Source organism: Dermacentor silvarum, chromosome 8 (genome assembly GCF_013339745.2).
Source record: "Dermacentor silvarum isolate Dsil-2018 chromosome 8, BIME_Dsil_1.4, whole genome shotgun sequence".
Classification (NCBI taxonomy): domain Eukaryota; kingdom Metazoa; phylum Arthropoda; class Arachnida; order Ixodida; family Ixodidae; genus Dermacentor; species Dermacentor silvarum.
Genome location: NC_051161.1, coordinates 89772711 through 89794891, shown reverse-complemented (window position 1 = coordinate 89794891; position 22181 = coordinate 89772711). Strand labels below are relative to the sequence as shown.

At 46.1% G+C, this 22181-nt stretch overlaps 1 protein-coding gene across 1 annotated transcript in view; it reads right to left on the bottom strand.

The window, feature by feature from the left end:
- LOC119461556 (dnaJ homolog subfamily C member 13-like) overlaps positions 1-22181 on the bottom strand; it is a 147425-nt gene that overhangs the window by 87225 nt on the left and 38019 nt on the right. Inside the window, 8 exon segments of the mRNA XM_037722900.2 lie at positions 4220-4510; positions 9400-9456; positions 10860-10887; positions 10889-11016; positions 12401-12508; positions 13346-13445; positions 14697-14743; positions 14745-14855. Coding sequence (XP_037578828.1) covers positions 4220-4510; positions 9400-9456; positions 10860-10887; positions 10889-11016; positions 12401-12508; positions 13346-13445; positions 14697-14743; positions 14745-14855 — 870 coding nt within the window.

Genomic DNA, 22181 nt, shown 5'->3' with positions numbered 1-22181 from the left:
AAGACCAAAAAGGGTTATGTGTGAGAATCAATGGGGAACATGTCAGCAGCTGAGACTCAAGGGACATATCTCAGGCTCCCCTAGTCATCTCATCAACTTATTAACTCATGTATTCATACGAAATATAAAATATTGTCCCTCAAAAGGCACAATGCCAGACAAAAGAGAGAAGCCATGAAAAACAAGAACTTCATTTGTCATTACTCAAAACATTACCTAGGCAGCCTAAACAACATTCCTCAAACAGCCATTCCATATTCTTAAAATGCTTGCGTGATTGATCTATAGCCCTGACTTTCTTGTTGTAACTTGGGCACTGAAGATGGTGACATGCTGGCTAGAATCAATTTAAATCAAACTGCATCAAACTACTGCAAAAAGGAGCAAAATGCTGAGAAACATTGAAATTTTCAAGAAGTCACGGAACAATCATGAACACTCTCAACTGATTCCAAAAAATTAGCTGTGGCTTAACTCAGCTATGCCTGGGTGTGCGTAGCGAGAGGTACGGGTTATTGGTTAGCTTGGGTGTCTGTACGGTTACATCTTTATTGTTTATCTTCGTACATCTGAGTGTTTAGGTTTGGTTGTTACCTCACTCAGGTACGGCTAAACCAAGTGTTTCACGCATTGCGCTACTCACCGGACTCAAATCTCACATATGCCAGTCTTACGCAAACATCACACGCAAATCTGAACGGATTGTCTGTAAAGTCCGTTTGGAACATGCGCATCGCACTTGAACTTTGAGCCAGCCGAATCACATGGTCTGTCACACGGCGAGCCTTCACGTCCTCCAACTGCGTTGTATCGGTGGCTAGGCGTGGCGCTCTCCGAGCTGCATCACTCTGTCATCTCTGTTCGATACGCCGAGCACGTTCTTCTTCTGTCCCCGCAGCTAGTTGCCTCCTCCTGTTTCATTCCGTCTATGATCCGCGGCCCTGGCACGAGATGACGAACTAGACGACGAACCATCCTCATCTGAATGCACTCGCATGGCCGCTTCGTACTTACGACGCTTCTCGAGGCATGCGGCTCGTTCTTCCTCTGTCTCCTCGGCTCCCTGAATCTTCTTGGATTCATTCTGACGACGAAGCCTGGCTTCTTTCAGTATCTCTGACTCACTTTCCATATCTGCCAATGAATCTCACCGAGCCGCCCCTTCTATATATACAATGCAAAGCCGGCTCCTTCGGCGATGCAACGCCGACGGTTGCTAGGCAACGGCTGAGCTTGCAGTTTCACCGGCTCCTCCTCTGACGTCATGCCAGATGGCACGACGAACGGCGCTGCCAGCTGTGGCGGTTGCTAGGCAATGGCTCAGCTCGCGGTGCGGCCACAGTCCACACCGCGGTGTACGTGCCGACGTCTCAGCCACGTTACGGTAGCCACGCGTAGAAAATGGCAGTGAACCCTTCTTTCTCCTTTATGCTTCCTCTACTTTCTAGTCACGCGTTGACCTTGCACGCTGCGGCTATGGCGCAGAGGGAAGCAGCGGCTCTGTCCCACGCCGGCCAACGAAACTGCCCACGCCGGCAAACGCCCGCTTCCAAGGAGGCGTTGCCGCTTCCCGATAACGGCAGAAAATGAAACTTTGGAGAGCTGGCGCCGGGCCGGCTGTAGCGGTGGCGCCTGCACGGCGGCGGGCGCGCACGGTGACAGTCGAAAGTGAGGGAGCTACGAGGGAGGGCGAGGGGAGCCACCGAAGCGCCGGAGTTGCCGAGGCAAAGTCCGCTTTCCCACCGCTCTCCTCCCTCACATTCCACGGACTCCGCGTGTGCCCTTCGCCGTGCTGTGCCGGCGCCGCCCGCTCCCTGAAGTTTCGTTTACTGCCGTTAACTTGAAGCCAGCGTTGGCCAGCGTTGGCCAGCGTTGGCAGTTTCGTGGCCCTCGCTCGCTATGCACGCCGTGATATATCACGACTCGCACTCAAGATTCTGGTTTCAGCCTCACTGGCTGTTCGTTTGCACCACGTGCCCTTCTCCACTTCGTCTCTCTTTCTTCCTTGAAGCACTCCTTGGGGCGCCCGTTTGAGGGGAGCGTTCGCCGTCTCTGCTGACTTCCGTACTCCCAGAGAGCTGCACAGTAACCGGTATTTCGTTTCCCGCAACTGCACTATAAGCGATACGTGTATACATGGAGTGCTATGGGAAAATTAACGGGAGTCTGAAAAGACCGCACTATATCCAGTGCTGCACTATAAGCGGTTACGTTATAAGTGGTCTATACTGTATATCCCCCCCCCCATAGGGAGGTGGGGGGGGCGGGGGTCATGAAACACTTTTTCTTGAAACATGAGCAACTTAATGAATGTGTGCGCCTCTCAAGAAATATATCCCAGAAAGAAATTTTGAAGAGGACCTGTAACATGAAAGAAGATATAGCGAGAGCACTCTTTACTTTCCCCATTAAATCTCAACTCAAACATTACTCTTGGCTTGGGCAGGGCCAATAGGCCCATAGCAGTAACCTGCCTATCACTCCTCTTTATTGGAAGAGCATCTTATAACCTGCCTTCAGCGGCACAAAAATGGTCTTAAAATAATCTGTGGCCATATTTCACATTATTATGATGGTGAATTATGAATCACAGTAGATTTAACCAAAGATGGAGGAGATATCATGCTTGAAAAGCTTGCGGCCCTTTATACGCAATGCCTCACCACTTCAAGTGTACCAAAGAGCTGGAAGAACGCCAACATTATACTAATCCATAAGAAGGGAGACGTTAAAGAATTGAATTACAGACCCATTAGCTTGCTTTCATTATTGTATAAAATATTCACCAATATAATTTCAAATAGAATCAGGGCAACACTTGACTTCAGCCAACCAAGAGAACAGGCTGGCTTCAGGAAGGGATATTCTACGATGGATCATATCCATGTCATCAATCAGGTAATCGAGAAATCTGCGGAGTACAATCAACCTCTCTATATGGCTTTCATAGATTATGAAAAGGCATTTGATTCAGTAGAGATATCAGCAGTCATAGAGGCATTGTGTAATCAAGGAGTACAGGAGGCATACGTGAATATTTTAGCAAACATCTACACGGATTCCACAGCTACCTTGGTTCTCCACAAGTAGAAAGTTACCTATCAAGAAAGGGGTCAGGCAAGGAGACACAATCTCTCCAATGCTATTCACTGCATGCTTAGAATAAGTATTCAAGCTCTTAGATTGGGAAGGCTTAGGAGTGAGGATCAACGGCGAATATCTCAGCAACCTTCGGTTTGCAGATGACATTGTCTTATTCAGCAACAATGGAGGACCTTAACCGAAAGAGTGTAAGAGTGGGCTTGAAGATTAATACAGAAGACAAAGATAATGTGGAATACCCTGGCAAGGAAACAAGAATTCAGGATCGCCAGTCAGCCTCTAGAGTCTGCAAAGGAGTACGTTTATCTAGGTCAATTACTCACACGGGACCCTGATCACGAGAAAGAAATTTACAGACGAATAAAATTGGGTTCGAGAATTGCGCAGGCATTGCCAAATCCTGACTGGGAGCTTATTACTGTCGTTGAAAAGAAAAGTGTACAATCATTGCATTCTACCGGTGCTAACATATGGGGCAGAAACTTGGAGGTTAACAAAGAAGCTCGAGAACAAGTTAAGGACCGCACAAAGAGCGATGGAACAAAAAATCTTAGGACTAACGTTAAGAGACAGGAAGAGAGCGGTGTGGATAAGAGAACTAACGGGGATAGCCGATATTCTAGTTGACATTAAGTGGAAGAAATGGAGCTGGGCAGGCCATGTAATGCGTAGGATGGATAACCGGTAGACCATTAGGGTTACAGAATGGATACCAAGAGAAGGGAAGCGCAGTCGAGGTCGGCAGAAAACCAGATGGGATGATGAAGTTAGTAAATTTGCATTCGCAAGTTGGAATACGCTAGCGCAAGACAGGGGTAATTGGAGATCGCAGGGAGAGGCCTTCGTCCTGCAGTGGACATAAAAAAAAATATATATATAGGCTGATGATGATGATGATGTATTATGAAACATGAAGAACCACATCCTGCTTACAACACATTGAGCACTTCGCAGTCCATGAGAAACATGTTCAATTCATTGCCAAAAACTCCAGTACAATTTTTTTTTCGACTTTTATCATTCAGATGCGCATTACATAAAATTATCACTTCATTAAAAGAATTCGGAACAGGAAAGGTTAAAGGGTTAAGAAATTACTCGAAACAAAGCCACTTACGTTTGCCAGACGCAAATTGTCCCTCGGGCGGGGAACTGCGGCGTCGGCAGGTGGCTTGTTGGGGTCTTCAAGGAAGGCTAGCAGGCCAGGTGGGAGTATTCGCTTGAGTGCTGCCATGGCCGCTTCATGGCCAGAGACCCAGAGGCCCACAAGGTGGCGACACAGCTGCCGCAGGGCCAGTAGCCGGGACTCCTGCCCGCCGCCATAGAGGGCACCGTGCAGGTGCCGCGGAAGCGCTGCCTCAGCCAGTGCGAGCGATTGCATGCGCCGGGAAGTCTCTGTGTCTCCCTCCTGCCACAAACCAGGGGGTGTGAAGGGTGGGGTCCTCATGGCTAGACACACTGCTTCATAGTGTAGCAGAGCATGAGTTAGCAACAAGGTGACCCGTACAAGGGGATTTTGTTCTTTTTTGTTTTTTTTTGTTGTTTGTTTTGGTTGTTTTTTTATTGTTTTATTTTTCTCAAGATGTGGCTTATGTACAGAATTGAAAAGACAGAAAACTTGAGATACAGTAAAAGCTCAACAGCACGACAAAGTTAATAAGAGTGAACTGAGCAACTTGGTATCGATTCATGTCGAAAAATTTTGCACATAAATAGCAATTACGTAGGGAAGAGGACAAAACACAATGCCCGTGTTGTGTTCTCTTCCTAACGTCATTGTGTGTGCTAAATTTTTCAAAAAGATAAAGTGACGCAGTATAAACCTTGAGCATGACTTCCTTCGTCCATATGTGTGGTAAAGATGCTTTTATTTTTTGAACATGTGCAGGGTTAAAGAATTCTTTTTTTAATTACAGCTATGGACAGCGCACTAGAGCATCTTATCAGTATGGTGCATTTCTAATGCCTCTTTAATCTCTGATCACAAGAGTGCCTGTTAACTTTAGTTCTCGCTAAAGCGCAGTTCAGATGTTAATGCTGTACAATGCCACACTAGATTTCCAGGGTGTGCGATGTGTTTGCAAGAGCAATTACGCTCCCTGAGCCTCTCATTAAGGGGCCCGAACCACCCCTCGGGTATGGTTAAAAACCCATTCTGCAGATGGCATACACTGCTATGAACATCTCAGCCAAATATTGCACTCATGCACTGTGCGTGGGGCTCCCAAGTGGAGCGCGAAGTGGCATTTTTATCAAACACTCTTTTCAACAGAGGCGCCTTCTCCTCACCCATTTTGAGGCAGCTGGCGGCTGCCTCTTGACATCAGTGACATCAGAAAGATTCTTTCGGTATTACAGTGAAACCCCATTGATATGTTACTCACTGCTGTGCTTTTCCGGCCCCGACCTAAATCCCATTGACTTCCATGTGTTATGCTCCCCCTTGATACGTGACCAATCTGTAATATTCCTGCATCTTACGTTGCGTTTGAACGTGGTGGTCGCGTAAATTTTGCAAAGCAGCCAGCTTGTACGTTGCAACAAGTGACTGGTGCATTGCAACAATGCATAGCATAGCATAGCAAAAATGACCAAAGTTAGCAAAAACGACCACAGTTTGCAGCAAGCGACCACAGTTTGCCACAAGCGACCGCAGTTTGCAGCAAGCGACCAAAATTTGCAGCAAGCGACCAAAATTTGCAGCAAGTGACCAAAATTTGCAGTAACAACAAGTTCGCAGCAAGCGACCAAAGTTTGCAGTAAGCGACCAAAGTTGCACAAGCCAGGCACAGCACATGTGCACAGAGCAGTTGGGGGAGCACCCGAAGCGAAGTGTGCATCAGTTAAAGCCTACCAGGAACCACGCACACTGGGGCAGATCCACCGAGTGCAGCGTTACATTTATTTTGGAGCCGGCAAGGGCCTTATATGTGTAGCACAATCGTTGGTTCTCTTAAGTCAGCTTCGCCGCAATTGAACCGTGTTATGCAGTGAAGCATAAGCAAAATATAGTGGTCAAGCATATTAAGAGTTGAAAGTGGCCACTGTCACAAAACATTGTACATGTCCCTTAATTATACACGCACGTACGCACCGTTCTCGGTAACAGTACGAGCGCTGAGACGTCTAATAACGGTAATGGCAGCCATTCAGAGCTGTTTCTGACACAGCTGTGGCAATTGGTAGCCTTCCTCACAGTTACGTTTTCCCAGCTGTTACATTCTTTTTTCGCAGTCCCTTGAAAAACGTATGAACAGGGTTCTATTGTATATTCCTGAAAGGTAATATAATGCCGTATTGAGACTTAAAAAGAAAATGCAGTTCAGGGCCCCTTTAATGCATCTACCCATTTGCCCTATGTACCTGCCGCTACATGACAAACGACACTGGTGCTGCATTCAATGAACACGTTTTTGTGCCTGACCTCGTAGAGGCTGCTGTTAGCCACAGTATTTTAAACTTTTATGCAAAGACCCAAGTTTCTACAGCGCTGAAAAAACAATGCCCACTTCATCTGTTGAAGCTATTTTCTCCTGCCTAATGTTCTTTATGAATTAATGGTATCACTAACGAGCTGCTCTTTTTCTACCTAGCCTTTACACAGTCTTATTTCTAGTGGTGATAACTTTAACAGTCAGTTCAGCGTTCGAAACTACTCACATTGTCATGAAACCTGGCAATGTGAGAAGAGATATACAGCGTGTGGGCCACATGAAGGGAACACCCAGTTAGTATTTGACCATCGATTACCGCTGAATACCTCATCACTTCACTTGCCTTATTGTATCTTGCATGTGTATTCAGTGGCACAAAGGATACCTAAGGGTATGGCCTACTCTCTCGGTCTTTCTTTCTGCTATGTGCTTTCGATTTCCTTAAAACACTTGCAAACCTAAAGCCCAAAAGATATACAGTGAACTCTCACTTGGGTGAACTTCAAGGAATCCAAGGAAATAGTTCACTAAACTGAATATTCACTAGAATATGGAATAGCATAGGGCACAGCAGACCTCGAATTAAAAGTGTGAAATGCAATTTATAGAGTTATGGTTTATGGAGCCTACCAGTTATGTTGCTGCCTATCTCATATTGAAAAAAAAAAAAATCTAATTTTAATTTGCACTCTTGCTCTTAAAGCGCAAGAAGTAACAAAGCTGTCCAGAGAGTTTAGGTCTTTGCACACTTCCTTTGGCACAGCTTGCTGCTGAGACACGAAGTCTCGCAACCTTCCAATGGCATCCTACAGCCTCGGCTAGAGTTGCTTGATTTGAAGCTGCCTCTGCCATTGCATCGCTCTCATCGCACTCTTCTTCGGGGCGAACACTGGAAACAATTTCCAGATCTGGCAGTTCAGCACAGGTAACGAGCTCACTGTCATACTACGCATAGTCTTCAAATGAAGTGTTGCTGTCAACATCCAGCTGGTGACAGACCTCTGTCACCAGCTGGATGTTGTTCATTTAACTGAAGTATTCGCTATTCAGAAACTCGTTTAACTGAAACATTTTTGCATAGAATGCATAGGAAAACCGCTGGGAATTTTCTGAAAGTTCGTTATTCTGAAATATTCGTTAAACTGACATTCGTACAACTAAGAGTTTACTGTAGCTTGTCTTCACTAGACCTGCACAAAGCAATGGACGGAACCCAGAAGTAAGACTAATAGCGGTAAAAAATGTATAAGTTTATCGTACCAAATATGTTTCATAGCTGGCAAATCAGTTCTGTGGAATTCCACAAGGTGGAGGAAGGTGCATGAAAGGCAAAATTTACATCCACCCGTGCAGAATTGACATCCACCCGTACGTAGCACAAAACTACAATGGAAACCCACATGGGCTTCCTTTGTAGCTTCATGCTACATACGGGTGGTTGTCAATTTTTTTTTCTTTCATGTTGAATAGCTATGAGATCAATGCCATTATTTTTACACTGCCACTGAAGAACTTCAAGTTGTAGTTCATTAACAGAACTGTGTGAATTCGTATACTGTATAGTCGTATGTTTGCTTCTATTACCTGTACTTTGTGTATTTTATAATTTTTCAGCATAAATTTGCACACATTATACGAATGTGTTAACTATGCATGTATGAATTTAGCCATAACGTGTACAAATTCTTTTTATTTCACTGTGGAAGAGGCTCTCTGTTACTCTTGGCTGATAGTGTCTGTGTATGCATGCTCGCATACAACTGTGCAGCTATTTTTCTTGTTCTTTTTAATTCCTTGCAGTCTGTACTGGGGCTTCAGACACTCTCAAACTACATTTTATAACTCATTATCTGGGCCCATTCTCTTTACGACTGGAATAAATGAATAAACAGCTTTCAACACCTGCAAACTTTAGGTCATTAAATTGACTGCCAAGCCTCGTCTGTCGTAATAACCTCCTCCTTTACTGCCCCAAGCCCTACTAACAAGGCAGATTTAAACCAACCCATGCCTTCAAATAGAAAAAGCCAAAACAATCCAGTAAAATAAACTGCATTGCCTTCTTGCGTTTTTTTGTTTGCCACCGCATGCAGTGCACATGTGACACAGGTTTGAACACAAATTTTGAGGTCCCAGCAGTGTGCACACCGTGGATTGCCTGTGACTATTTAAAACACGTCACTTTGAATGAATCATGGAGGAAGGGGGGGAAAAAAAATCTGTGGGGAGGCCACAACAGTGCATGATGCTTTGGAGAAGGTGTGGAAGAAGTCATGAATTATTCTAAGCTATGTTGCCCTCATTTATGAGGCAATAGCAAGAGTTGCTAACATGACTTTGGTCGGTATGGCGCAAAGCAATGTGATGGACCTTTTTCGTAACCGTAAGGCTACCTTTCTCACTCCAGTGAGTCAGTCCGCTATAGTGCAGACATGACTCTCGTGATGAAACCATGCACAACAGACAAGCCCAAGCATATGCAGCTAAAACTTCATCTTAGTCTTCATCTATGATCTATGTTGCCATTAGTTTGAAAAATAGGCAATGCAGAGAAGTGCACTCGCAAATTAAGAAAAGGGGGCTATAAACAGAGAAAGTGATGGCTTAGGGAATCGCACTAGCTGGTTTTTCTGTCCTTTCTGTCTCTAACTACGTATTAAAATGTTTCACTGGAAAAATGCATCCTTTGAACCCAAACCAACTAGCCCAGCTTGTAACACTTACTGCACACTGTAACCCCCTTCAGCAGCTGCACTGAAACACAAGTCATGCTTCAGGGTGTGGTGGCGACAGTCATAACTTGCATCAGCCCCTTATCCCTCTACTGTGTCGACAGTGAAGCCTGAAGTGGTGAAGCACTCACCTCTATGATTGCACGCATCACCAGGCCTGCCCCTTTCACAATGGCAACCGACGGATGCTGTACAAGGTAGAAGAACACCATCTACGCTTCCGTTTCTTCTTGCAAGCATCACTGTGCAAATGACTCAATGCATCAGAAGGAAAGAATGAACATACTGGCACATATAGTGAGGCATAAGATGCGCATAAGTATGAAAATGCTCTAATAGACATGTAAATGAGGCTGACGTGGCCTTGTTGCTCAACAGACACCATTTACACATGGACAATACTTGAATAGCATGCTATAGACAGCATGCATAGCTTTATTCTTATTTTCGTATAACATCCTTCTCATTCTCAGTGTAATGAAAGTGCTCCTCTGTTACCCAGTGCCTACAGCACTGGCAGATGATAAAAATTGATGACTAATTGACTGGACAATGTTCAACATCACAAAGCAACAACTGGGCTATAAAAGAATGCTATAAAGGAGGGCTCTGGGTTAATTTTGACAGCATAATATCCTTTATGGCAAATCAATTCTGCGGAAGCCCACAAGGTGGAGGTAAGTGCATGAAAGGAAAAAATTGACTTCCTACCATATTGTAGCATAAAGCTACAAAGGGAACCCATACGGGTTTCTCAGAAAGGAAGCCTTGCAGTTGAAGAAAAATTCATCCTGGTCCGGGATTCGAACCCAGGAACAACGCTTTTACGGGGCGGTCGCTCTATCATCTGAGCTAACCAGGAGGCCAGCAAATTGCATATTCTTTACTATGTACCCAAATCATACACAAAAAATGTTCTCAAATTCCACATACATCAGAATGCAGAAAACTTGTTTGGCATATGTTGAACCTTAATGTTTCAACCTGCAACACTGGGTTGTCTGGCTCTATGCTGTCCTCCCACCCACCATGTGATTGGTGAGGATATGTAGGTGCATGTAAACATGCATGTGAAGAAAACTCCTAGGCTAACAAATGAGAAGATGGAACACCTGCCATGGTGGCTAAGCGGCTATGGTGTTGTGCTGCTGAGCACAAGGTTGCGGGTTCAATTCCCAGCCACAACAGCCACATCTCAATAGGAGAAAAATGAAAAAACGCTTGTATGCTTTGATTTAGGTGTACGTTAAAGAATCCCAGGAGGTTAAAATTAACCTGGAACCCTCCATGATAGCGTCGCTCGCAGTCCAAGCTCTGCCTTGGGACATCAAACCCCACCCAAATCAATCAACAAATGGGAATACAATAGGACACTGTTGCCACCAGATGTCTTCTGCTCCACACGGAGTACAAAGGCAGCAGAAATGTGCAGCAGTTGAAGTAGGCAACAGAAAGGGGTTAGTTTACACAGGGCTCCTAAGAAGAGATGTGAAAACTGGCAGCTATCTAGTAGTGTCGGTTAGTATGGACTCTGGTCAGCCGGCACTGGGTTTGGCCCTCCATAGTTGTGAGTAAGATGGCCTTCACCAACCTGGAAGAGCTGGAAGACCACACGACCAGTGAGAGGCCACCAGCTCAAGTAGCGAGTCGAACTGTGCACCATCTGTCGTCTCGCTATATGGCGGGCACATGGCAAATGTCAGCAGGTCCAGCAAGGCACTCACGACCAGGGCGCCTGTGCCCCGCTCCTGCAAGGAAAGTCCTCTTGGTTGACAGGCACCATGAGAGCCAAGTAGTGCCTACTCCATGATGATATGCTACATATGTGTACTATCGGCGTCAAATGAAACGTGAACAGGAGAGAGGATAACTGAAGGTATAGAGGTGATCACACGATACGGCGCTGCCGTGGCGTGAAGAAAAAAACAATAGGAGGAAGCATTGCGTCGCGCAGCTACCCTTCGCAAGCCAACTCTCCATTAAACCAACCCTTTCGCTTTTTCTCTCTCAAAATGTAGGCCAAGCATCTGCACTTGGCTGACTCGGCCCAGTGTACTTGCATCTGAGTAGGTTTCAATAATTTCACACTTGTTTGGGTGCTTTGCTAATCACTCCATGCTCATTTTCTCCCTATGTACTTGTGTAAGTTGCACAAGGCAGCAGTGTATTTCAGAGGTTGTTGTTTTTTTCTTCTTCTTTTTTTGCCTCTTCTTTAATTTTACCAGTCAGATAATCAGCTCAATTCTTTCAGTCGCATCGAGGTTGAATCAATGGGCATCGACTGTATTAGTGAAAAGCTAACTTGCCATTCTACCAATCCTTAAGTGCTGCCAATTTTGTCAAAGGCACTAAACAAGCTGATTAGGCCATCTTTGGTACTGACATTGATCTCTCTATACCGCGTATATCCCAGTTCTACAAAGCATAGAGCCTGTATGCAAATAGGCTGCACGCTTAGTGGAAAACAGCCCACCTTGGTTATAATTGTGGCTATTCTCCATTTTCACAGTGGACACACCCTTCCATGGGCATTTCTTATTGAAGGAAAGCAAACTTGAAAAGTGCAGTGGCCAGTCACACTTATTAAGTGCACCACAGGGGGCACATATGTACTGTTGAACATACCGTACATATGCAAGGGCCACACTTGTGTAAGCACCGCCTACTTTTCAGAAAACTGATTAGAGCTAGTCCAGCCAGCTGTATTTTCATGCTAAGTTTCTAGAAGAAAGTGCCTGGCAGCATTTGATGCTAAAGGTTGTTGCATACGCTGAAGCCGCATACGCCGGCCACAACTTTTGACGATGACAAAAAATGCATATGTCAGTGGTCCATATAAAAACGAACAATTCTATTATGAAACGAAAACAACAACATTGGACCACAATAGCCTGCTCTCTTGTAAAGTCCACACCACATCAAAATTGCTAGAAAACAAGAAAGAAAGAGCGGCGCTTACACAAGTTTAACGTGGTACTCTGAAACATGCTTTTCTAGTGATTCTAGTTGAAGACACAGGCTATTAAAAGTCAGTCAACAATACCAGTCGGGAAACCAAGCCTGACCTCAACAGTGTGTCTGGTTACTTTTTACAGACCACAGCTGTTCCAAATGTAGCAGCCAAGAACTCACCACATGCTGCACAAAGCTAGACAGCAGGGCCTCAAGGAAGCCCTTTGAGGACAATAATGCCAACTTGTTCTGCTGCTCATGGTAGAGGTCGCCATTGTCGTGCATGGGCTGCATCATCAGTAAAAAGCCATATGTCAGCAAAAATGCAAAGGTGCCTCTGATCAAAATGAAGGTAACCATAATAATGTAAAACCATCGTGCATATGGCCTGCTCAAGAACACTAGTACAGTTGAATGTTGACAATGTAAACCCAAAATTCCATATTCGTTGGCCGTGTTTTATGTCAACGAGCATCCTAATGCTATAGCAAAATTGAAAATATGGGGTGTGATGTAGCCCCAGTTATAGTAAAGCAAATTTATGTTTGCGTGTTGCTTCAGTCTTGCAAACACTTCCATAAAAGCCTTTTTCTGAGTGTTCACATCAGTCTCACTTCTCTTGGTCTAGGATAAGCCAAGCAATAAAAATTGGTCTTATTGGAGCTCTTGAATCATGCATGTGCCATTAATACCCTGTTTAACAAAATCTAAGCAACTGAATTATTGCAAATATTTCTGAAAAATTAAGTAAAGGAAACTCGCATAAAGTCAGAACCATATAAGATAAGCGAAAATGGACCTAATTTGAAATAAGTACATAAATTACATATATCTACAAGTTTACAGCACCGTAACACAATGAGTAAAGATTTAAAGCATTTGTTGTAAGATCTAACTTTAAGGACCAGCTTTTGATATAAATCAATAATGTTTTATGCATGATGCAGACATGCCTAAAACATTACAACATGCAGTGAACATTGTAAACCATGTTTTTCTACATCTTGTGGTCAGCTTGCAAATGATCTTCAGCAGTGTGCCAGGAAAGCGGGCCCCAGACTTCACTGTCTGGGATCCCACAAGCTTAGAGAACAGGAACGTGCCGATTCTCAGATGACAACCTGCCTGCATTAGGGCGCACAGCATGTCGATGGTCGCGTGGGCCACGCCGACGTCATCTAGCTTGAGAGCCTTGATGACCAGCAGGCCAACCCGTTCCCGGACCCTGCAAGGGCAAGGGTTTCAAGTTCTCAGAAATGCCGTGCAAGGCTTACGCACTAAAGATTGCACAGCTCTAATCCTCTCCTCTCGCTGCCACTTCTGCCCATTTATTTGTTGGCATTAATGACCAACAACAGCTTTGCTTCTTTAGCATGGTGCAAGTAGCTAAACAATTGTCAGAGGAGTTCAATTACTTTGCCAGCACCAAGAAAAAAAAAAAAACTGAGTGGCATCTGTGCCTATGTTGAATGCAAGGCTGAAAACTGGAAGCGGCTACTCAGCATTTAGGGCATCAAGCATGCAGTGCCGCTCGGCCACTCCCAGAACAGGCATGCACTGTCGTTATCCTGCGGTGCTCTGTATAAAGGGCAGACTAGATTCTGCGTCAATGTGAGCTTTCAGGAGCACGAAAACGCTGGCAGAGGCGACAAACTGTCATGCATTGCAGCACACTGCAGCATGTGCAACATTTGTACAGTAAGCTTTTGATGCTCCACATGCTACCAAAAAATGTGGGATTGCTATATTTATTTAATTTTTTGTGCAAAAAAACCTTCATAATTCTTTTCTTTTCACTGTGCAGCCTTGCAGTTGAGCACCGCGGTGCGTGAAAACATATCGATCTGTTCTTTGGTTGTTTCTGCAGTTGGTAGATAGCGGGAAGCTCACTGACTAAGCATCAGTGTCATCACAAAGTTCGTATCACGGTGCTCCGCAGCTTGTCATGTTGCACCTCCCTCCTGGGCGTGTTCATGCAATACATGTATATCACTTTCCACAGGCAGTGCCTGCCATTGCACTGTGCCCTGAACGTGTGCGTGTCATAGTTTGAGGTGCTTTAGTGCATGGAATCTGCACTTCATGTGTACTGTACATGCTTTTACAGTGAGCTTTCATCACTCTTGCATAACACTCGGCAGCAAGGTGTGGTGCATCTGCAAACAACCCCATCTAATCCAATTATTTGACCATTGGCGCTCGGTGTAATGTTTCCATTTATTTCCTCATTCTTCCTTCACGGTATTCGGGAAATTTAATTTTATTATGCTAGTGGGTAAGCACACTTTATTACATAATGACGCTAAAAATTACATGGCCATCACGTACATCAACCATATACGCACATCATAACGTACATGGCCAACTGCACATCAAGATATACCAGCAGGACATGCACTACACCCGTAAAATTAGTCAAGGCGAACAGGGGAAGCGCTTCCACATATTTCCATCCCTAGGGAGGAGCACCACAGACCTCAAAATCTGGTTGAAGGCAGCGAAGCCAGGCTTCGAGGCGAAGAGGCCGCCTCAAAGCATGGAGCTGGGCCTCAATTATCTCCAAGGGCATCTCCTGGTCCAGCACCGACAGCAGGGCATTCTGCACCTGCTTCTCCTTGTTTTCCGCAAAGAAGCCCTGCGTGCCGCCGTGACAGACAGGCTCTACCGTCAGTGGGCAACACCTTTTATTTAATGGTACAGAATACATCTTTTAATGAATATTATCAAGCGTACATTGTTTTGCTTTTTGACGATGACTTTTGTCCAGCAGATCTTCAGTGTTATCGGTTAGTAACTCAGTGCAAGATGTGCCTATTGTATCCAAAAATTCTAGAATGTTGTCACAGATTCTGTATCTGAAGCATCTCGTCTAAACCGAGGGCACATGCGACACGAATGCTGTTGTGCTCTCTCAAATGTAAGCGAGCGCAAGCAATTATTCTGGAATGGAACTGTGATAAATGTACAGTCGACTTTCATTAATTCGACCTTGATGAGAATCATGAAATTGATTAAATTATCCGGTGGGTCGAATTAAACAAGATGCAGAAAAAACGTCGCGACACACCACTGATTCATTTGGCAGTATTTGCCCGATTCTAACATGCCAATGAATCAAACGCGCCAGCTTTTTATGTGTCTAAAGTAAAAAACTAGTGTAGAGATAATCTTAAAGCTCCTAAACAAAGTAAAAATCTAATGCGCACCTGCTTTCTTCAGCAAGAAAAATGGCCAAGGCTGCAATATGTGTAGCACAGTGACTGCCAGTTTTCCCAAAATCATCTTTGCCAAATACAGCCGTGTTATACGGCACAAGATGCGAATGCCACAAATGTGGGTTTTCATCCAATTGTCTCAAAGTGGTTCTCAAAGTGGGTTCCGCGGAACCCTGGGGTTCTGCGAGCCACTGATAAATTTTCCGTGGTCCCGCGCTCGCCAAGTGGCCAAAACGGCGAACACGAGGTGCGCTCGATCCACAGAACCTCCATTACCGATGCCCGAATGTCAAAAAGCACATCCCAGTGCGTAACAGCAATGCGCAAACTGCGCAATAAATCCGCAAGCAGCTTGTAGCCATCCAACCTCCGAAAACCGGCAGCCATGGGCAGTGCGCCTAAGCTTCCGCACTTGAATCTCGGAGGCCATAACTTACCACCGTGCGTATTTCTCCCGTTTGTAGACAGGGTAGGAGCCGATAACGTGCGCACGGACGTATACGTCGGCGGAATAAAAAAATTAATGCACGGAGCACCGCAAATGCACGCCGCAAAAGAGCAAAAATGGCGCTAGCGTCCAAAAACAAAGTGGCGCAGTCAGCACTCGCTATGGTCCTCAGCGGCAATTGTACGCGATACGTGACTGGCAGCAATGCCGGAACACTTCGTGTCTAATTGTGCCCTCAAAGCCTTTATTCTTGCGTTATTCGCCACGCGTAACACCGCGTTGGCGGCTAGCCTCGTGCCTTTATCAGTGTGTAGTCGCCATCTATGGTCGCGTCAATAGCCACCACAGTTTCGTCCCCAGCGATTGCGGCAAACAATAGTTTCGTTTTGACTCAGTGCAAAGCTGTAAAAGATGAAGAGCACCGGCTACATCGTGATGGATGGACAATTTGTTGGCGACCAGCTCACTAGCGAAAAAATAATCGGGATGTGCACGCGATATTCAAAAGCGTGTCTCGGATGAAGACCACGCCGCGGCTTCACTGCGAAGGATGTAAGCGAGGCCTTCGCCACTGGTAGCTCTAATCAGTCATGAGATGACGAGTATTTCAGCTTCCGCACAGCTCTTGTGCGAAATAGAAGCAAGACTTGCTGATTCATTCAGTAAATAAAAGCGTGTTGATGTAGTAAGCATTCATTTATTGCTTTCTTGATACCCTGGATAATTTGGCATTTGGTTAATTAGGACACTTTAATTCGGTTAATTCGGGGGCGGGGGGGTTCCTTGGCGATTCATGGAGCTTAGCAGGGTTCCCTGAAACGAACATGCTTGAGAACCCTTGGTCTAGGGAAAAACAGGCGCGCATTAGAATCAGGGTAAATACCGTAATCGGAATTTTCCAAAAGCAGGCTGAAAATAGACGTTTTCAACGGGAGATGACGTGCTCAAAGCATTCACTGTCCCCTAAGCTCGGCCAAAATAGACACTGCCAGTAAAGGGGTCGCTATTGGGGTCACCATAAATGTCAGGTGCATGCATGCTGACTGGTTGAGGTCGAATTATCCAGCAAAGGCCAATTCTAGGATCGAAATAAAGAACGTTTGGGCCATAGGAATGCATGGACACCAGCTGGAAGCTTCAGTCTAAATCAAAAAATCTAATTACCGGCGTCGAATTAACGGAAGTCTATGGTATAAATAGGGGACATACTTGGCACAGGAGATCAGATTTTGATGATCGATGACTGTGCTCGCTGCTATCGCTGTGCTTTGAGAGCTTTCTTCTGATACAAGTTCACCCAATAAAGAGTTAAATTCACAACTCATAGTTTCAACACTGTCTTGCTCTTGAGGTTGCTACAACATGACAATAAAGTAGAACTCCGCTGTTACGTTCCCGGGTGCTGCATTTTCCTGGGTGTTAGGTCGTTTTCGGCCGGTCCCGGCACAGCTCCCATAGAACCCAATGCATTGGTAAACGCACTGTTACGTCGAAACTGTGGGACCACTCCTGCATCATATGTTGCGAACTGCCACCCCGCGCTGGCCCGAGCGGCCATTTTGACTTTTCATGTTGCTTGGCTTGGTTGCTTGACGATGGCATGGCCGCCCAAAGTACCGGGGGCGACACTTATGATGTATTTTCGGTTTCCGCCAGCAAAAGTATGGCCCTTGAGATCCGTATTTGCTATCTAAAGATGGTGTCTATGAAGCGTTGCGGCCCTAAAATTGGTTTTGGCCCATAGATGTTCGGTATGTAGTCCAAGGACGATAATGCCGTCGCCGCGCATCGTACGCTGTATGTGCGAGTGAAAGCGTGCGACGGGAGCCGACGACCGCATCTAAATCTCGCACGGAAAGAAAGAAAAGCAGGGAGGAAGCGCGCCTTATTCCGTTGCACTCGAGGCACCGGCGAGGAAGCGAGGGGGAAGGGATAGCAGGCAGCGTTGTGCTCTGGCATTAACTGCGTACTGTGCGGTCGTGCGGGCCGTATCTTGAAAGCGATCTGCGTTGGGGGCAGAGTCTATGCAGTGTAGGTGCGTCGGCGTCGTTCATTAAACTGCATCAATAAATATACACAGTAATAGTAGGAAGAAGTGCACTGATCCAAACACCCTTCCTGATTGATGTCAGCTATTGGCCAATAGCAGTCGCATATCGAAATATGCTAAATGATGAAATGTAGCACCCAAAAAGTGCGAGGAGTAGGCGTCTCTTAAAAAGAGTTTGAGAAAAAGGCGACTTCATGCTCCACTTGCGAACTCCATGTGCCACGCACGCCTGCAAAATTTGGCTGAGATGTTCACAGCAGCATATGCTGTCCAAGGAAAGCGTTGTTTCACCAAGCCCGAAGGGTGGTTCAGGATCCTTTTACTGCAGAGGTGTTTCAAGCCATAACCATAGCTCACAGTGTCCGGTTACGGTATTTACAGTGTAGGCCACTTATAACGTAAGTCGCCGGAGTCGTGAATATTCGCACTATAAGCGATACCGCACTATAACCAAAGCAACAATTCTCAAGGCCCACACATATGCAAAACATGTGCACCGAGCCGCCACGTGTATGCGACAGTCGAGGAATGCGCCTAGAAATGTTGCATTCAATTTACAGTCGAATCTAGTTAATTCAAACCAAATCACGCGGCGGCGCCTCCGACCGGCATTGCTCCGGCACCGCCATAGAGTTAAAGCTTAGGAGAGACCCCTCAATGTCACAGCGCGAACAAAACAAAAGAAAAAAAAAAAAAAAATGCGGTGGAAATTTTACCCTCTCTCAAATGGCAAGGTCGCCGACTCTGCGTTGCGCCGGAAGGTGCGTGTACGTGCCGACGTCTCAGCCACGCTACCGTAGCTGCGCGTAGAAAATGGCAGTGAACCCTTCTTTCTCCTTTATGCTTCCTCTACTTTCTAGTCACCTTGCATGCTGCGGCTACGGCGCAGAGGGAAGCAGCGGCGCTGTCCCAGGCTGGCCAACGAAACTGCCCACGCCAGCAAACGCCCGCTTCCCGATAGTGGCAGAAAACGAAACTTCGGGGAGCTGGCGCCGGGCCGGCTGGAGCGGCGGCGCCTGCACGGTGGCAGGCGCGCATGGTGACAGTCGAAAGTGAGGGAGTTATGAGGGAGGGTGAGGGGAGCCACCGAAGCGACGGAGTTGCTGAGGCGAAATCCGCTTCCCTGCCGCCCTCCTCCCTCACATTCCATGGTCTCCGCGTGCGCCCTTCGCCGTGCCGTGCCGGCGCCGCCCGCTCCATGAAGTTTCGTTTACTGCCGTTATCGTGAAGCGAGAGTTGGCCATGCGTTGGCAGTTTCGTGGCCCTCGCTCCCTATGCGCGCCGTGATATTTCACGACTCGCACTAAAGATTCTGGTTTCAGCCTCACTGGCTGTTCATTCGCACCAGGTGCCCTTCTCCTCCACTTCGTCTCTCTTTCTTCCTCGAGCACTCCTTGGGGCGCCCGTTTGAGGCAAGCGTTCGCCGTCTCCGCTGACTTCCGTACTCCCAGGCAGCCGCACTGTAACAGGTATTTCGTTTCCCGCAACTGCACTATAAGCGATATGTGTATACATAGAGTGCTATGGGAAAATTAACGGGAGTATGAAAAAACCGCACTATATCCAATCCTGCATTATAAGCGGTTACGTTATAAGTGGTCTATACTGTACTCGATTCTAACACGCACATTTTCTCTTTTTTTTTTGTGAGAATTGGGCCATAAATTGCCTGCACGGTGCAGTCGGACAAGATATCAAAACAGTCTTCACAATGTTTGCATGCTTTACTGCATGACAAGAATGTATTGCAGCAAAACTGCCTTTAATAACCCTGCAGCGATGCTGACTTTAGGAAACCAACCGCCATTGTGCAACAACTTTCTTTTGCTGAAATATTGAGAGCTGGTTAGATTTCTAATTTGTTTAAGCGCTTTAATGTCATTTCTATGTTAGTTTTCTACTTTGGACACATAGGAAGTGGGTACTTGTTCGATTCAGGGGTGCATTAGAATTGGGCAAACACCGTCAAATGAATCAGTGGTGAGTTGTTGAGTTTCTTAAATGTGCAAGCATTTCTATGCCTATCCAACGAGGAAACATGTCTGTCCGTCCATGTAAGACGATCGCTTTCAAGGTAGGGCCCGCATCAGTGAGCAAATTGCGCTTCGTGCTCACTATCGCTTCAAGGCAAACTAAGCAGCGTCCCCATCACAGATCGCTTTCAAGATAGGGCCCGGCTTATCTTGAAAGTGATCTGCGGTGGGGACAGAGTGCTGCAAGTGCTGATAGCTTTGTGTGCGGTGCGAGGAGCGCAAACGTAAGCTTGCTAAAACTGAACAATCCTTAACACGCATCTCAGGCCGTTCGGGCCCCACCAACTTGGCATGTCGGTCTCTCATGCTACAACGAATCGAGCAGCCCTTTGTATTACGAGGTGTCAACTAAAGTTGAGTCTGCCAAACTTTTTTAGTGACTTCGGGTCGTATCGTTTCGTAACGGTGTTTCCGGTTAGCACATTCTTTCTCGTGTCTTTCTCCAAAACGTATGAACAAGATTCTACTGTATACTTCATTCTAGGGACAGCAGGCGATGTGGAGAGGGATAATAAAGTTAGACACGAGTGGCATTCTTTTGTGTCTGGTTATTTCCTTACTTATTTTCGCGTCTTTTCCACTAAAAGAGGTAATTCCTTCTTGGCAATTCTATAGACCTTTTCACAAACCGACGTTTGAGCAGCGCCATTTGCCTACGCGGGCGACGTCTAGCGTCAGAACATGTCATGCCACCGGTTTGGACTGTGCACCTTACGAGAGAGCAGGCCGGCCGCACTTCGGTTGTGTGATCTTCGCCGCGCATTATTTCGATTGCTTTCTTCCGTTTCGCTTGTCTTGTGCGGCTTGACTTGTTACATGTTTCACGTGCTCGCGTGAGCGCTCAGTCTGGTGTGCCATGGCAACAGCAAGCCCAGGCAGTGCCAGTGGTTGTGGTGTTTCGTCGTCGGTAGCGGCGGCAGCCACGTCTGCTTCGTCGAGACCTGGCGTGATAATCAGCGGTATATTTCATTGTTATTGCTCGGCACATGTGATCGTATCGTCGACTGAATCTGATCACCATTAGGTTTCGCGGTTGAGGGTTGCCTCATTTAGCGAAAGCAGGCGCGTACGTAGCTGTCGGGTAACCAGGCGCCGGCGGCCCGACGACTCGTGTCAGTGGTTGGTAGATATGCGGTGGTTACTCCATACGCTTCCGACGCAACTGAACAGCTCAATCATGCAAAATTTATTGGATCTGGTGCGGTGCAGTGTGCTTATAACCAAATGTCAAAACATAAGCGTGGCGATCGAGCAGCGCGGTACCTGCAGCGAACCGACGCGCGACAGTGATCACAGATGACAGCGCAACTGATACAGCCCAGGTGCTAGATTTTTATTTTTAGTATTTAGTAGTTATTTATTTATGCATACTGTCAATCCCAATAGGGATTATAACAGGACTTGTTATAAAGAGATATTTGTTTACCTGGAATGGCTTTTCTTTCGAATGTCTAAATTTGGAACAAGCTTCGCTCACGGTGAACCTTAACGTAGATCGTGCGCGAAGTTTGTATTGAAGATACGGCGTACGGAAGGAATTGTTCATGTGCGCTATCTCTGAAGCGAAATAAGCCAATAATATTGCAGCGTTAGGGCCATCTCTGCTCTTTCTCTAGTTTCTGTGCAATGTTCATAATAAAGTAATGTCGAGTCTCAACAATTGTCGAATAAATACATATAAATTGTCGAATAAATACAAACCACTACTGACCATGAGTGAAAAGCGCTTAGTGGTCAGCGAAGCGGTCACTGCACGCACGTATTTCACTTGATCGACTGTGCGAATAATTTTTTTTTTTTTTCGTTACTGTTATTCTTGCAAGCATGATGCTATTGTCCGCGCGTATCCATGCGAATACCATTTTTTACGTTCTAACTTGCGCGGGCTCATTTAGCGCATTTCTATGCCATGCACAGTTAGCGCATTATGGTTCCTGACCTCTAGCACTGGTGCTAGGCCGTGCTGATGAGGTTGACACGTTCGTTTTTGCATTCTCTTGCTGCCCAAGCACATAGACAACGCTCAAAGATGGGTGAGCTCGATGCAGCACCACACTGTTGAAGTTATTAACTTTATGGGCAGGGCCGCGCAGGGTGCGTGTGAACGCAGAGACAATGTTTTGGTAGATACAGGGTCTGCATACATCTTCCATAGGACACGATTTTTCCAGATAGTTGCGAAGTGTATTTACCGACTAGTTCTCTCGCAGAGTGC